The 16638-nt window shown below is 47.7% G+C and overlaps 1 protein-coding gene across 3 annotated transcripts in view; it reads left to right on the forward strand.

The window, feature by feature from the left end:
• The window catches only part of rab27b (RAB27B, member RAS oncogene family), a 211585-nt gene extending 195170 nt beyond the window's left edge, over positions 1-16415 (forward strand). For all 3 annotated transcript variants that reach the window (XM_038790529.1, XM_038790527.1, XM_038790526.1), the window contains exons 5-6: positions 14006-14129; positions 15440-16415. In XM_038790529.1, coding sequence (XP_038646457.1) covers positions 14006-14129; positions 15440-15629 — 314 coding nt within the window. In that variant the 3' untranslated portion in view covers positions 15630-16415. The remainder of the gene's footprint in view (positions 1-14005; positions 14130-15439) is intronic.
• The last annotated feature ends 223 nt before the right edge of the window (positions 16416-16638 follow it).

A 16638-nucleotide genomic window follows, 5' to 3' on the forward strand; every position in this document is an offset into this window, starting at 1 on the left:
CCATGGGTTTACCAGCAGCCTAGGCTGTCTCCAATGGCAAATCCCGTTGATAAGCGGCAGAGTACTGAATCCTGCCGCCAGAGAATGACGCACTGTGAGAAACACCCGGCTGGGGTACCAGAGAATCCAGTCGTAAACATACATGTGGGGCTGGATTCTCCGATTGTGAGGCTACGTCCTCATGCTGGAGTGGGAACGGTGCATTTTACGCCCCAAAATTCAGAACAAAATGGCCACTGATCCTCAGTGTAACTGGGGGCTAGCATGTCAGCAGTGTAGAGCACCCGCTCTCGCTGCTGATATGGCCCGGAGAATTGCCAGATCCGTGGCCGCGCACGCGTACAGAGGTGGCCTGCAGCGGCCGCGCCATACAACATGGCGCCGGCCGCTTATGGACCTGGCAAAATAGTGCCCCTCCTTTGGCAGGCTCACGCACCCTGGTCCATCCCCCAACAGTGCCCCAGCCCAAGATAAAGTCCCCTCTGCCCACGGATCGGCCCTCCCCCTGTCGTATTATGCTCCTTGACATAGCATAAGCTGCTTCCTTGATGTACACTTTTACAAAGGAAGGTTCCGACTTGGAGCTAGCTTTAACACATTTATTGAACAGTTAACAATTCTCCTAGTTGAGTTCAACTCTCTTGCTAATCTAACTATAGTAACTATATCTAACTAACCAGTCAGCTCTAATCCATGCGGTGGGTGTGATGCTTTCCTGATCTGCTCCTGTCTCTCTGAGTGTCGCCTATGGAAAAGAGCAAGAGTATGTATGACCTGTCCTTTTATATGGGTAGCCCCCTTGTGGTAGTGTCACCTCTGTGTGTGTCTTGACTGCCCATTGGTCGTGTCCTATCTTACTGCCCTATTGGTTGAATGTGTGTCATGATGTCTCTGGTGCTCCCTCTAGTGTTTATTTAGTCTAAGTGTATTTACATTAACCCCTTGTGTATGTACTGTGATGCATATCACCACACCCCCGACTGCGGTGCTGGACTGAGTCCGCAGCTGCCACATCGAGATCCCGACTGATGAGACCCCACGCGACCGATCCTGACGGAAACTCGGCCGTTCAGGGGTGGAGCATCAGGGGGCAAGCCTCAGGCAACATCCTGAGGCTGTCGATATGTCGCGTACTGTTCAAGTACGCCGCTTTAGAGGGGACGCCACCCCCGATTTGATTGGGAACTTTCAATCTCCGGTCAATCGCCAAATGCAATTTAGGCGTCGGCGGCCACAGAATCCAGCCCATGATTCCTAAGAAAATTTACAGTACAGTTTTTATTGACAGATATGTAAGTAAAGGTTTATTTTGAAGTCACCCACATGCGCTGCATTTTCAATTACTATTTATAAAGACACCTTCACAAGTAAAACAACCACACAGTAACAATGGGGTAAATTCTCCAACCCCGAGGAATCGTTGCGGGCTGGATGGACAATTTGACGGACCACTTAATGGTCTGTTGACCTCAGGTGGGTAGTTCCTGTCTCGGGGCGGGCACAACTGAAAATAGATTGCCGTTCCTTCACAGGGTCGAAATCCTGGAACTCCCTCCTTAACAGTACTGTGGGTGTACCTACACCTCACGGACTGCAGCGGTTCAAGAAGGCAGCTCACCACCACCTTCTGAAGGGCAACTAGGGATGGACACCTAACCAGTGACACCCACATCCCATAAATGAATAATAAAAACAAAAATCCTGCCCAATCATTAAAATGGGTGCTTGAAGTTGAAGTATATTTGTTTCCAATATAACTCTATACTTTTATCACTTAATGGGTCCTGCATATCAACATATTAAATCATAAAATTCCATTATTTACTTATTGCATGATAACACGCATATGTGTGTTATCAATTGAAATCTAGATATGAAGCAGTATGATGTGAGAAGTGAATTCACCATCCTTATGCGCACCGAACCTGGCCTGGACTCTCCGTAAGCGGGATCCTCCGATCCACCGGCAGCACACTCACGCCTGCGGATTTCTAATAATAACAATCGCTTATTGTCACGGGTAGGCTTCAATGAAGTTATTGTGAAAAGCCCCTAGTCGCCACATTCCGGCACCTGTTCAGGGAGGCTGTTACGGGAATTGAACCCGCGCTGCTGGCATTGTTCTGCATTGCAAGCCAGCTACTTAGCCCACTGTGCTAAACCAGCCCCTGGGGGTGCCCACAATGGGAAACCCCATTGCCCAGCTGCTGGGACAGAGGATCCCGCTGCCAGTGGGGCGCGCCGCACCAGAAAACGGTCGCAGTGGGACAGAGAATCCTGCCCCCTCTCTTTCAAAATGGTGCTCAGAAAATTACTGACTGAAAATGGTAATATAAAGCCAGAGTTAAGGGTTGGTGATGACCAGCAGGCAGATGGGAGAAATAATTTGCCAGTGAATCTGAAACATGATGAAGTGAAGCTACTTGTCATGGGCTGGATTCTCTGTTTTTGGGACTATGTCCCCAAGCCGTCGTAAAAACTGTGGACTATCTAGAACAGGGGTGGGCAAACTTTTCCGTGCAAGGGCCACATTCAGAAATTCACAATTTTAAAGGGCCGCATAGTATATTAAGTAAAATAATTACTTCACCCGGTTATGATTCTGGGCGTCTCATGTAGAACATAGAACAGTACAGCACAGAACGGGTCCTTCGGCCCTCGATGTTGTGCCGAGCAATGATCACCCTACTCAAGTCAACGTATCCACCCTATACCAGTAAGTAACCCAACAGCCCCCCCTCCCCATTAACCTTAAAAAAAAATTTAAAAAAAAAAAAATTTAAAACATTTTTTTTTTTTTTTTTTAATGACTTGGTGGGCCGCATAAAAACCTTTGGCGGGCCGCATGCGGCCCGCGGGCCGTAGTTTGCCCACCCCTGATCTAGAAAAACTGGCGTGAAAGGGCTACATATTCCTAGCCCTGCAGGCAGCTAGCAGTGAACCAGCATGAAACTCGCAGCTTTTGCTGCAGAAACGTTCCCCTGCCCGCAATTCCAGTTCAGAGACCACGCATGCGCACGGCTGCGGTCTCCAGCGGCTGTGCCATGCTCCATGTGGACTCAGACCGCGAAGCTGGACCTTAAACATAATGTCCCCGATTGGCCGCGTGTCCGACCCAGACCGCCCACGCAAAAGTTGCCCAGCTGCGTATAAGGCCTTGAGTGCCCTCCGATTGGCCCGTCCCCAACCTGGGCGGCCGCGGACTGAGTCCGCCGCCACCATGCCAGTATACCGCTCGGCAGGACCATGTTAGATCCACGCTGTTGGAACTTTGGCTGGGTGGGAGTGGAGAATGGCAGGGCGAACCTGCAACAATGGCTGCAGGTTGGAGATATGCTGCACGCCGTACTCTCCTAGTATGCTGTTTTTTGGGGCCTTGAGAATTGGGATACTGGCTCCAGTCCCGATTTCATGCGGGGAAATGGATTCTCGCTGCCGGACGTGATTTCGGAGTCGGGGTGCGGAGAATCCAGCCCTCATATATCTGTCTGCTATTGGTACTGGCATATTTGAGATCTTGGTGGTACAAATCTGAGACGGCACACGATTCTCCGTAGAGCAGAGAATTGTCGTCATTGGCGCGGGCGTGGTTGGCGCGGCACCGGTCGGGGTCTGCTCTACACGACCAGCCTGCTGATTCTCGGCCCACGATGGGCCGAGCTGCCATCGTAAAAACGCCGAGTCCCACCAGTGCAATCCACACCTGCTCTCAGCTGGTGGGAACTTGGCGTGGAAGGGTTGGGGGCTGCCTGTGGGGGGTGAGGGGGGGGGGCCAAGCCCCCGGGGTGGGGCCTCCGATATGGCCTGGCCCGCAATCGGGGCCCACCGATCGGCGGGCCAGCCTCTCTGGCTGAGGGCCTTCTTGCTTCCACGTCAGCCCCGTAGTCCTGCGCCATGTTGTGTCGGGGCCGCCGCGTTGAAGGAAGCCACTGCGCATGCTTCCCTTTACACCTGTGCCACTGCGCATGCGCGGATCCCGCGGTGCCCAGTTCACGCCAGGATCAGCAGCTGGAGGGGCCAGAATTGTTGATCCTGACAGCAGGGTAGCATGGTGGTTAGCATAAATGCTTCACAGCTCCAGGGTCCCAGGTTCGATTCCCGGCTGGGTCACTGTCTGTATGGGGTCTGCACGTCCTCCCCCTGTGTGCGTGGGTTTCCTCCGGGTGCTCCGGTTTCCTCCCACAGTCCAAAGATGTGCGGGTTAGGTGGATTGGCCGTGCTAAATTGCCCGTAGTGTCCTAATAAAAGTAAGGTTAAGGGGGGGTTGTTGGGTTACGGGTATAGGGTGGATACGTGGGTTTGAGTGGGGTGATCATGGCTCGGCACAACATTGAGGGCCGAAGGGCCTGTTCTGTGCTGTACTGTTCTATGTTCTATGTTCTATGTTCTGAGGCCATGTTGACGACATCGAGAAATGTGACGGCGTTTCCGACGGCGTCAACACTTAGCCTCAGGATCCCAGAATCCCGCCCCACGTCTTCAAAAAGCAAAGGTAAGTAAATGAGCTATTTGATCTGAATGACATAGGTAGGTCTAGAGGACACAAGCTCAAAACTCAGAAGCCTCGAGTAAGGTTAAAGATGGAACAAAAACCTTTTCTGTCCACAGAATAGTGGGTATGAAAAACAAATTTGCAGAGAAAGTTGTTGCTACAGGATTAAATTGCATGATTAAAAATGAACTGGAGACAGCTGTTTGGTAGCCTGATAGAATGTTAAAGAGAGGTTACAGAAGGGAGATCAATGATCCTAAATTAAGGACTAACGACAGAGATCCATGATGGAATAATCGTACATTGATATGACCAGAGTGGACTTGATGAGCTCAATGACCTTTCTGCCTGTAGATCTTTATACACTTGTTTTAACAGCCCCTTCCGACATGTCACTAATGTACCTATTCGAGTAATAGACTCCTCTTCAAATATTAGAAAACTAATTATGTTAGTGTGGCAAAATATCAATCTAACTTTAATTAAGTATAATTAGAATACTCATGCCTTCCTTGGTTGATTGGTTCTTAATGTTTGGCCCTGAACAATGGTTTTGTATAGGAAAATGGGCTTGATTCTAATCAGTCATCTGAATAAGGCTGCCAGTGTTCAAGTTAACATAATTATAGTCACCGAAAAGCTGGTTAGTCTCAAGGTTGGTTCCGTCCGAATGCCCTGCCCTTTTGTCATATTTGTCACTAATTGCCAGTATTTCCCAGTTCCTTTGTTTTCAACAGAAGACTTCCACTGTTGCTGTGAATGGTGCGGTTATCTTAAATCCATATATTTCCCTTTCTTTCTGTTCTCCAGCACGGTAGCATTGTGGATAGCACAATTGCTTCACAGCTCCAGGGTCCCAGGTTCGATTCTGGCTTGGGTCACTGTCTGTGCGGAGTCTGCACATCCTTCCCGTGTGTGCGTGGGTTTCCTCTGGGTACTCCGGTTTCCTCCCACAGTCTAAAGATGTGCAGGTTAGGTGGATTGGCTATGCTAAATTACCCTTAGTGTCCAAAATTGCCCTTAGTGTTGGGTGGGGTTACTGGGTTATGGGGATAGGGTGGAGGTGTTGACCTTGGGTAGGATGCTCTTTCCAAGAGCCGATGCAGACTCGATGGGCTGAATGGCCTCCTTCTGCACAGTAAATTCTATGTTAAAAGACACAAAAATAATTAAATTAGCTGTTATTTACTGTTTAGAATGTGGTGGCACTGGAAAAAGGCAACCGCTATTGCCCATCCCTAATCTCCCCAAGGGCATTGAGTCAACCAACATAGAGCAGGAGCGATATCTAAGGCAGACCCCAGTAACTGAGACAGCACCCTTCCCTGAAGGAGTTTAAAAACCTGTTGTGCTTGTACAACCTTTTAAAATAAATTCTTTTCCTGGTTATGGGTGCCACTCGCAATGCTTTTTGTTTATTTAATGGCATATATTGGCCAATCCCATTCAATTTTGGGAAGGTGGTGGCTGGTTTTCTTTAAACATTGCAGCCATGTGGTGAAAAACAATGCTGTTCAACAAGGAGTTCCAGATTTTGACACAGTGCTGATAAAGAAAAGCCAATATATATTTACGCCTGAATGGTCTATGATTTGGTTGCGATGATGTTGCCATAGAATTCCCAAAGCACAGAAGGAGGCCATGCACTGCACTGACCCTCTGAAAGAGCACCCTATTTAGGCCCACTAACCCCCACCCCCCATCCCCGTAACCCCAAACCCCCACAACCTACACATCCTTAGACACTATGGGGCATTTTAACATGGCCAATCCACCTAACCGGCACATCTTTGGACTGTGGGAGAAAGCCAAAGCACCTGGAGGAAACCCACGCAGACACAGGAGAAAGTGCAAACTTCACACTGACAGTCAGCCAAGGCTGGAATTGAACCTGGGTACTTGACGCGGTGAGACAGTAATTCAAATCACTGTGCCAGCGTGCTGCCCCATGCTCCTGCTGCCTTTGTCCTTCGAGACAGTGGAGGTCGCAGGTTTTGGCATGTTGCTGAAGAGGCATTGGTGAGTTTCTGCAGTGCATCTTGTAAATGGTACACACATTGCTGCCACTGTGAGATGGTGGTATAAGGGTATCAATCTTTGAACTGATGGCTCGGGTGCTGATCAAGTGAACTATTTGCCCTGGATATTACCAACCTGTCAAGTTTTTTTTTGTTTATTCATTTACAGGATGCAGGTGTCACTGCCTAGGGCAGCATTTATTGTCCATCCCTAATTGTCCTTGAGAAACTGGTGGCGATCTGCCTTCTTAAACCTCTGCAGTCTGTGGTGTAGATATTATTATGGTTGTACCCAGCCCAGCAAGTAGGAGTGCACTCCATCACACTCCATTTGAGGTTAAAATCAAAGGTGACCCTAGGATAGTGATAGTGGGAGGTTCAGTGATGGCAATACCATTGAACATCAAGAAAAAGTGCTGAGGCATCCTCTTGTTGGCGATGGTCATTGTCTGGCATTTATTTAACACAAATGATTCTTGCCACTCAGCCAACTGAAATCACAATGGTGTCCCCATCATAATGCTGCACGCATTATTGACTACTTTGTTATCTGAGGATTGATAATAGAGGTGAACACTTCAATCATCAGAGAACATCCCCACATTTGACCCTATGGTGAAGGAAAATTCATTGATGAAGGAACTGACATAGTTGAGCCTGGGTTGCTGTCCTTTTTCAGTCCTCCTGTTGGGCTTCACCAACTGTAACAATCTTGCTTTGAACTAGGCACGACTTGAGCCAGTGGAAATTTTCTACCGATGCCCACTGACTTAACTTTCAGTGTGGCACTGTCTTGGTGCCACACTGGGTAAATGCTGCCTTAGTGACAAGGACTCTGATCAGAGGCCCTCTGGAAATTTCCAGTTGGTCTGCAAGCCCTCTGTGGCATTGGGAGCATGGCAGATGCCTGGGGGTGACCATCAACAGTAGGCCAGTGGGATCGATCCTCAAAGCCACAGCTTCAGCTTTGGAAAACTTACAGCTCAACCGATATTCAAATAGCTTTGTTAGGAGGAACTCATACTTTTCCTCCATTTCATGGCTGCATTCCTGTTGTTTGGTATGAATTGTTCTCCAATTGACTGGTTCTTCAACTGTTGACAAATCTGTGGGCTTACCTGACTGAGTCCTGAATAATGATGTGTTTGTTCTGCCAGCAACTTATTTCTCCCTGTGTTGATTGTGTGTGTCAATCTGTTTGGGAGTTATTTTAGCCAAACCCACCAACAGGAAACAGGCGCCAGAATATGGCGACTTAGGGAATTTTCACAGTAACTTCATTGCAGTGTTAATGGGAACCTACTACAGTAATGACAATAATAAAGATTCTTCTTATTATTAGATGAGATTGGATTGACTGTCAGCTATATACATAACTCACTTGAATTGAAAACAGTGCAAAGAAAACCAGATGAAATTGAAAACAGTGCAAAGAAAACCAGATGAAATGTAAACCCAAGTGGTTGGCCCCATCCCATCAGTTTCCAGACAAAGGCTTACATTAAAATGACCCTCGTCATTCTCTCCTCTCTGGGCGTGATCGAATGGAAAATTTTGGTTCCTGGCAGGTTTGGCTGGGAGTTTCTCCCACCTCTGTTGATGAATTCCCCACCACTATCTAACCACGCTTTTTTGGGCCCTGGGGACTTTCTCCCCAGGCCAGCCCACACTTTCAATTATTTTCAGCAATTTTTTTCAGCTCAGGGGAGCTGAACCCACCGGCCAGACAAGGTCCTCAGAGATCGGGCCAGCATTTTGAAGGGGTGCCCCGATCTCTAAACTTGAGGGTCCCCCACACACCCCACCCATGGGCAATGTCACCCCCCCACACACATGGGCATTACTCCACACCTCCCCAAGTGAGGACACCCCGCTACGGGGTCCGCTGAGGGCCCACCTTTTCAGGTGCTTCATGCCCCTTTTCGGGCCCCCTCACCCTTCACCCCCCGAACCTTCCAGAGACTTCTTCCTTCCCACCCTTCAACCCTCTCCCATCTTTCATACCCCCCTCATCCCTCCTTTCATGGGCATGGCCCCCCTCAGGATTGACCCTTGGAAGTGCCACCCAGGCACTGTCACCATGGTGCCCTGGCAGTGCTCCTTCCAGCCTAGCACTTTGGCAGTGCAAGGGTGGTGAAACCAAGGTGACCAGGTGCTAGGGGGAAAACCAAGGGACCACCCTGTCCTGTCCCTGATCACCGAGGGGTCTGCAAAGGCTTGGAAGAACCCCCTACGGTGCCACTCCGCCTTGTCCACGTTGCCTGGCTGGAATCTCCCTGGGGAAGCTGATAGATGCCGGGAACCTGTTAGATCCAGTATCAGTACGGTTAAGTGGGCTGGACCCAGATCATTTTGGCAGATCTCGTGAAGCTTATTGGCCATTGAGAAGCCTGGGGGAGGCCTCTCCCACCATCTACTGGCAGTGTTGCGCCCCCATTCAAGCGGGACGCAGGCGGTAGATTGTGCCCTATATTCAGAGTCTTACAGCACGAAGACTATATTCAGAGTCTTACAGCAGGGAAAGAGGCCTTTCAGCCCATCATGTCTGCATCCGCCACCAAGCATCCATTTACTAAAGTCCATGTAGTCTCCCTCATTTACACTTAGTCAGCACCTCGAAAAATTGAATCAAATTTGAAAGACAATCGGTGTGATTCAGTGACCTTGTCACGCCCGACGTAGTGTCAGGATCAGAACACTGAACCTCGTGAGAGGACTCTTGCAAGATTCGCGACGCACAAAACTTGAATCTCATGAGATGTCGCAATGTGGATCTTGCCCTCACTAGGCGTGATCCAGATCAGCATATTTAAATGATTCATTTGGCTCATTTAGATATACGTTCGCCAGATTATCCCGGCATCCAGGACTCAACAGTCGTGCCACGTAGACCTCGCCAGGGTGCCATTTAGTATTAGTCCACACAAACGTGCACCAATTGTAATGGCACCTGGCAGGGTCCCCCAGGTGATCAGGGACACGGAAGGGTGGTATCCTGGCTCTCCCTCTGAGTGTCTTTAAGACAGAGATAGATGGGTTCTTGATTACAAAGGGGATCAGATGTTATGGGGAGAAGGCAGGAGAATGGGAATGAGAAACATATTAGGTATGATTGAATGGCGGAGCAGACTTGATGGGCAGAATGGCCTAATTTTGCTCTTATGTCTTATGGTCTTATAGACTAGTCATGGTACAATGGTTAGCACTGTTGCCTGGGACCCAGGTTCAATTCCAGCCTTGGGTGACTGTCTGTGTGGAGTTTGCACATTGCCTGCGTGGGTTTCCTCCCACATTCCAAAGATGTGCAGGTTCATTGGATTGGTCATGCTAAAAAATTGCTCCTTAGTATCCAAAGATGTGCAGGTTAGGTAGGGTTACATATATAGATAGAAAATAGAAGCAGGAGGAGGCCATTCGACCCTTCGAGCCTGCTCTGCCATTCATTATGATCATGGCTGATCATCCAGTTCAATAACCTGATCCCTCCTTCCATCCCCATATCGCTTGATCGCTTTATCCTCAAGAGCTATATCTAATTCCACAGATTCACCAGTCTCTGGGTGAAGAAATTTCTCCTCACTTTAGTCTTTAGTGGCATGCGCAACACGGCCGGCGTGGATCCACGCATGCACGTTACGGCCAGTGCGAGTCTCCATGCCGGCCCGTGGGCAATATGGAAGAGCCCTACAGGGCCTGGCGCAGAGGGACATAGGGCCCCCCCCCAGAATTAGCTTGCCCACCGATCCGTTGCCCCCGATCGCGGCCCTGGCCACCGCGGAGGCCCCCTCTGGAGTGGGCTCCCCCCACTCCCCCACCAGGACGGCCCCCGCAGCCAGAATGCCGAGGTCCCGTCGGGTAGGACCATACGTAAACGATGGCGGCGGGACTCGGCGGACACTCGGCCTGTCGAGCATTCAGAATCATGCGGCCCCCGACTGGCGCTGCGGCGACTGGAGAATCGGCCGCAGGCTCGGAGAACCCTTGCCCATAAGTTTCGATGAGATCACCTCTCACTCTTCTAAACTCAAATGAACATAATCCTAACCGATTTAGTCCCTCCTCATATGACGGAGCTAGGTCAGTGGACTGGACTTGCGTACGGTGCCCTTTCAGAGCGTTGGGGCAGACTCAATGGGCCAAATTACCTCCTTCTGCACTGTTTGTATTCTACGAAAAGTAAATTTTCACTTGATATCGCCACTAACATCTATCTCTCAACCAACACCATGGGGTCATCATTCTCATATTATCATCATATGTGGGATCTTGCTCTGCCATAACATACTGTTACTTTTACCCAAAAAACAAACAAACTGCAAATATAATTCAATGTCTGTGAAGACGTTCCTGAGAGATATAGTAAGGCAGCATTTAAATGCAGAAACAATCCTTAGTTGACTATCCCACACATTTAACTATTTTAAGAAAGCTCACTGGGGTGGCCAGTTGGGACCAGCTTGACCTATCTCTTCTGGCCTACAGGCCTCTGAAGTCTCAGGAACACTTACTGTAGGAAATCCATGCCCTATTTTTCTCTGCCAATGGTCTTGGGTCGAACAACCAATGACTTAACTCCAACCTGCCAACCCAAAATCCCTGTCATAAGATTGGGAAACAATCTTCCATCTTTTTTTTCTATAAATTTTGAGTACCCAGTTAATTTTTCCCAATTAAGGGACAAATTTAGCGTGGCCAATCCCCCAACCTGCACATCTTTGGGTTGTGGGGGCGAAACCTACACAAACACGGGGAGAATGTGCAAACTCGACACGGACAGTGACCCAGAGCCGGGATTGAACCTGGGACCTCGGCGCCGTGAGGTACCAATGCTAACCACTGCGCCACCATGCTGCCCAACAATCTTCTTTCTGAAGTTACCCTGGGACTGAATTAGAAGGATCCTGAAATCTTAACTCTAAAACATTTTCCCTTGTGCTGCTTTTTAGGTGGAATGAAAGAATCTCATGTCAGGAAATTTCAGCTAATTATTGGGTTAGGGAGTGTCTTTGGATTGGATTGGATTTTTTGTCACGTGTACCGAGGTACAGTGAAAGTATTGTTCCGCGTACAGTCTGGACAAATCGATCCATACATGAAAAACATAGAACATACGATAAATACACAATGTAAATACATGGACAGAGGCAGTGGGTGAAGCATACAGGAGTGCGGTACTACTCAGTTGAGAAGATGTGTGAAGAGATCAGTTCAGTCGATAAGAGGGTCATTCAGGAGTCTGGTAGCAGTGGGGAAGAAGCTGTTTTTGAATCTTTTAGTGCGTGTTCTCAGAATTTTGTATCTTCTGCCCGATGGAAAAGGATGGAAGAGAGAATAACCCGGGTGGGAGGGGTCTTCGATTATGCTGTCCACTTTCCCAAGGCAGCGGGAGGTGTAGACAGAGTCAATGGATGGGAGGCGGGTTTGCGTGATGGACTGGGCTGTGTTCACGACTCTGTAGTTTCTCTTTCAAAAAATTTCGAGAGTACCCAATTCTTTTTTTTCCAATTAAGGAACAATTTAGCATTGCCAATTCACTTACATTACACGTCATTTTGGGTTGTGGGGGTGAGACCACGCAGACACTGGGCGAATGTGCAACTCCACACGGACAGTGACCCGGGGCTGGGATCGAGCCTGAGTCCTGGCATCGTGAGGCAGAAGTGCTAACCACTGCGCCGCCATGCCGCCCTCTCTCTGTAATTTCTTAGTCTTGGGCTGAGCAGTTGCCATACCAGGCTGTGATGGCGCCAGATAGGATGCTTTCTGTGGTGCATCTATAAAAATTGTTAAGTGTCAATGTGAACATGTCGAATTCTTTAGTTTCCTGAGATTTACCCATGGTTTTATATTAGCATCCCGAATGCATATGAATGTTTACCTTGGATGTATAATACTCCTTTGCCTGCAATGGGAATAATAATAATAATCATTGTTTATTGTTACAAGTAGGCTTCAATGAAGTTAGCCCCTAGTCGCCACATTCCAGCGCCTGTTCGGGGAGGCCGGTACGGCAATTGAAACCACGCTGCTGGCCTTGTTCTACATTACAAGCCAGCTGCTTAGTCCACTGTGCTAAACCAACCCCATATAATTGAAGCTTAGAAACATCAGCTGGAATTTTCTTTACTTAAAAGATCCTGCATGTTGGCACTATTTCCAAGTAATGTCACAGGTTTCCAAGCCATAGCCATGTCGCAGGTGCACCCTCCAACATGACCTTATGGAAGCAGACACTTTGCAGGTCAGAGCAAGTGGACACTATATGCGAGAGAGCGAATCAGAGCAACCAAAGGGAAGGGTGGGCTAGCAGTCCCAGTATGAATGGCATGCACTGCTGAAGTGAATGAAAGAGGAGGTGTCATAAATGTAGGCACGCCATGAATGCTGGAATCGCTTAACACATCCTAACACGCAGAACTATCAGGTGGATCCATCTGCAGGGAAAACACTCCCCTTGAAAGCCTTTGACTGTTGATATGCTGAATGAAACCTAAATGCTCATTTAAAGATACCTCTGAATATTCATCTCATGGCATTCTGACCTCCTGTCTCCCAGTCATCTTCAGCAACTTGCCATTGCCAAAGGAAGATGCTGGTGTTATAAAGGCCTTCCACCACTACCGGACTCGTGGAATATCTTGCCGGGGGGAGTGGGAGCGGGGCCGTCACCAATGCCTCCAAACTCGTACCCACACAGGACGCCACCTCCAACCTCTTCCATGCGGCACCCTCCCCCTCCATCACCCACCGGCGAATCATTGCCACGTTCTGAGCGTGGGTCAGTCACAGCGGCCATGGCTCAGAGCATTGGTGGCATTGCCCAGGCGCTGGCTGATGTGACGCAGACACAGAGGGAGATGGCCCAGTCCCAGAGGGAGATGGTGCAGTCGCTGGCTGATACATCACAGGCCCAGCAGGTTGTGGCACAGTCGCAGCATGATGTGGCGTAGTCCCAGAGGAAGATGGTCCACTCCCTGTGCTCCATGGCCACAAACATGCAGACCCTGGTCAAGATGAGAGCGGGCCTCCAGGATTGGCAGTGCCCCACCGAACCTTTTGGACACTAAGGGGCAATTTAGCATGGCCAATCCATCTAACCTCCACATCTTTGGACTGTGGGAGGAAACCCACGCAGTACAGGGAGAATGTGAAAACTCCATACGTACAGTCACCCAAGGCCAGAATTGAACCCGGACCCTTGGCACCGTGAGGCAGCAGTGCCACTGTGCCACCATACTAGTGGAGGAACAAATGATGAGGAAGAATGTTTGGTGACCTACATTCTGGTTCAGTAATTCCTCGTTCTATGAATTTAGTTCAATCCTTATGGTCAAAGCTCCATTCACTGGTGCTTAGCTTCTCTGTGTCGAGGTTTGATTTGTAGATTTGATTTCCTTGTTCATTCAAATTTTGATTTGTAGCAATTTGAACTCTTTGGTGCCACCTCCAGTCTGTTTGGGTTTCCATATATTTTTTATAATTTTTTTTCATTCAGGCCAGCTTCAAGCCAATGCGTATTGTGAAAATCCTGATGTGGTTTTAATTGGGAACAAAGCGGATTTGTTTGATCAGAGAGAGGTACAGGAGAATCAAGCCAAAGAACTGGCGGACAAATACGGGTAAATGTTCACTCATGTAACGTGTCTGACTTCCATCAAGAAAATGGAATTGTGTGTGTGTTTGTTTACTCACAGTAAGGTTGTAAGTATCTGTCTTCTATAGCGACCCTGTCAGAGTAACTTCTGAAAGTTGGTAAATTAGGACTTTTAATTCTGGGAGGGTTTTTAGGCTAGTAACATGAGTTAAAAACTCAAAGCTGTTGCAGCACGAAGGCATGAACAATTTTCACTGCCAGGCCACATTTAAATCCTGCTGGCGGAATTGCCGCTTGTTCTGTGGGGTGGGGAGTGTAAAATCCAACAGGCGAGAAACACTCAAAGGATGCACGGTAAAATACAAAGTGAGAGATTAATTAAGATACACCACTAAACTCCCAGGTCCTGAAGGGTCACCCTCCCCGACCCGCACCCAAGCGGGGTTTTTAATACTGTGGAGCCTTTCCTTTTAAGGGGGAAGCTCCGATGTCAATTATCGGGTGGTTCATACTCGTTCTGAGTTAATGGGAATAGGATGATGCACACTCCGTTACTTCCCAAGGGATCGTAACAGGGAGCAGCGGAAAATCGCAAGCAGTATAATCACCGACACGATAAACTAGGTGGCAGGATTGGCTCCCAGAGCTGTCTGCTGAGGGAAGGCCTTGTGTTCTGGAAAGTTCGAGGATGGAATCAGCGGCAGAGAGGGCCTCAACTTTCATGTGGAGCACTTCTGTTCCCCCGACCCCATAAAGGGAGCATTAAAAAAATAACCTGTTTGGTCCTCTTTTTGTCCGGATCCTCTTAACCCCTGCCTCAACCTGGCAGGTTTCTCCAGCAGTTTCCAAAACAGGAGTATTTTGTGACATGCTTGGATGCTTAAAAGCAGAACACCAGGCTTAAAAATTAGAGAAAGTGCATGGAGCTGGTGAAGTGGAGTGGGGATATATTAAATGGGTAAACAAGGGACTAAACTATATATTTTTTAAAAATCGTAAGAATTTGCATATGATGTTCCCTTTAAAATTTTGTTGTTCTGCTTCGTATGTTTTTTCCAGTATATATTTTTGTACAACTGCACACAGGCAGTATTTCTCACAGAGCAACATTTGCATACCACCATTCAGCCTGCCTCTCATACCTGGGCAGCTAAGTGAGAACATTACCTGCATGTGAATTTTAACAATGGAGACTATCACAAGCATCATTCTGATCTGCACCATCGTTCAATCTTTAGATGATAGATACTATTGGGGGAAAAAACAAATGTTCACATTGGACTATTTCCTTTCATACAAAATGGAAAACTATTTCCTGTTCTTTCCTTCCTCTAGGATTCCCTACTTTGAAACGAGTGCTGCCACTGGAGACGGCATTGATGAAGCTATAATTGCATTGCTGGACTTAATAATGAAACGCATGGAGCAGTCTGTTGACAAGAGTGAAATACCCGATTCAGTCAATGGAGGATCTGCCCAAAAACTCAAAGCTGCCGACCCAAACGAGAAAAAGTGTGCCTGCTAGAAAATAACTTCACCACAGCTAAAGATCTTTTTGCATGTGTAAATGCTTTCTGCAGAAAGTTTATTTTCCTATCTCATTGCTTTTTTGTTTCTCTTGGCCGTCTTTAGTTGTAACTGCAGGATATTGCTGCAGATGGGACTGTTTGGGTGTTGCAGAAAGTGTCTCCAAGATGAAAGGTTCCAGCTGGAACATTTGACTTGTGGATGTATACCTCAGTACATTGGATTATCTGCCCCAGCCAAATTAACAGCACTAAGGTGCTTCCAGCCAAATATTGATGCTGCCTAATGGCTCCACGACAAATAAAGGAAATATGATTTCTCTCAAAGAGGTCATTCATGACAAAGGGGGAAGTTACATTTACACTTAAATGAAGTGTTTGAAAAATTGTCCTTGAAAAACATTGGCAACCTTAATTGAATTAAGAAGCAACCTTAATTGACTCTCTTTGAAGAGATCCACCTTTTTCTAATTATAAATTTAAGTATAATCTTAGTTTCTTTGTGTGTGTGTGTGTCCCTCCCAAAACGTTTGCTGATAAAAAGCTTCAACTTCCAGCCATTCCCCCAGAGCTGAGAAATGGTCAAATTGATTTTAGCCTGGTTTATAACCTTGCACCTCATTGTCTATGTATTAACAATACAACAAAAAAATATTTCAATGTGTTTCCATTCAACGTGGTGTGAATTTGTTAATCTACATCGGTGAGGGCAAGGCATGACAACCATTGTACACAAAGAATAGTTGATATTGAGTTTCACTCTGTGATAAACTTTGAACACTGCATGTGTTGGCTGCTTATCTTTGTAGCGTATTTACATGTTAAAATATGAAAGCCGCCACGTTTTTAACAGAAAAGTGTAATTTGCGCCTTCTGAATGTAAACTGCACAAAGGAGTGCCAGCCAAATTGGGTGGAACGCATTGGAAATATTGGGCAGATTTTCCAAAACCAGCTAGGGTGGAGCCGGGTGGGGAGCAGTATTGGGGTAGTGTGAGGAAGCAAAATG

Source organism: Scyliorhinus canicula, chromosome 3 (genome assembly GCF_902713615.1).
Source record: "Scyliorhinus canicula chromosome 3, sScyCan1.1, whole genome shotgun sequence".
In the NCBI taxonomy this organism is placed as follows: domain Eukaryota; kingdom Metazoa; phylum Chordata; class Chondrichthyes; order Carcharhiniformes; family Scyliorhinidae; genus Scyliorhinus; species Scyliorhinus canicula.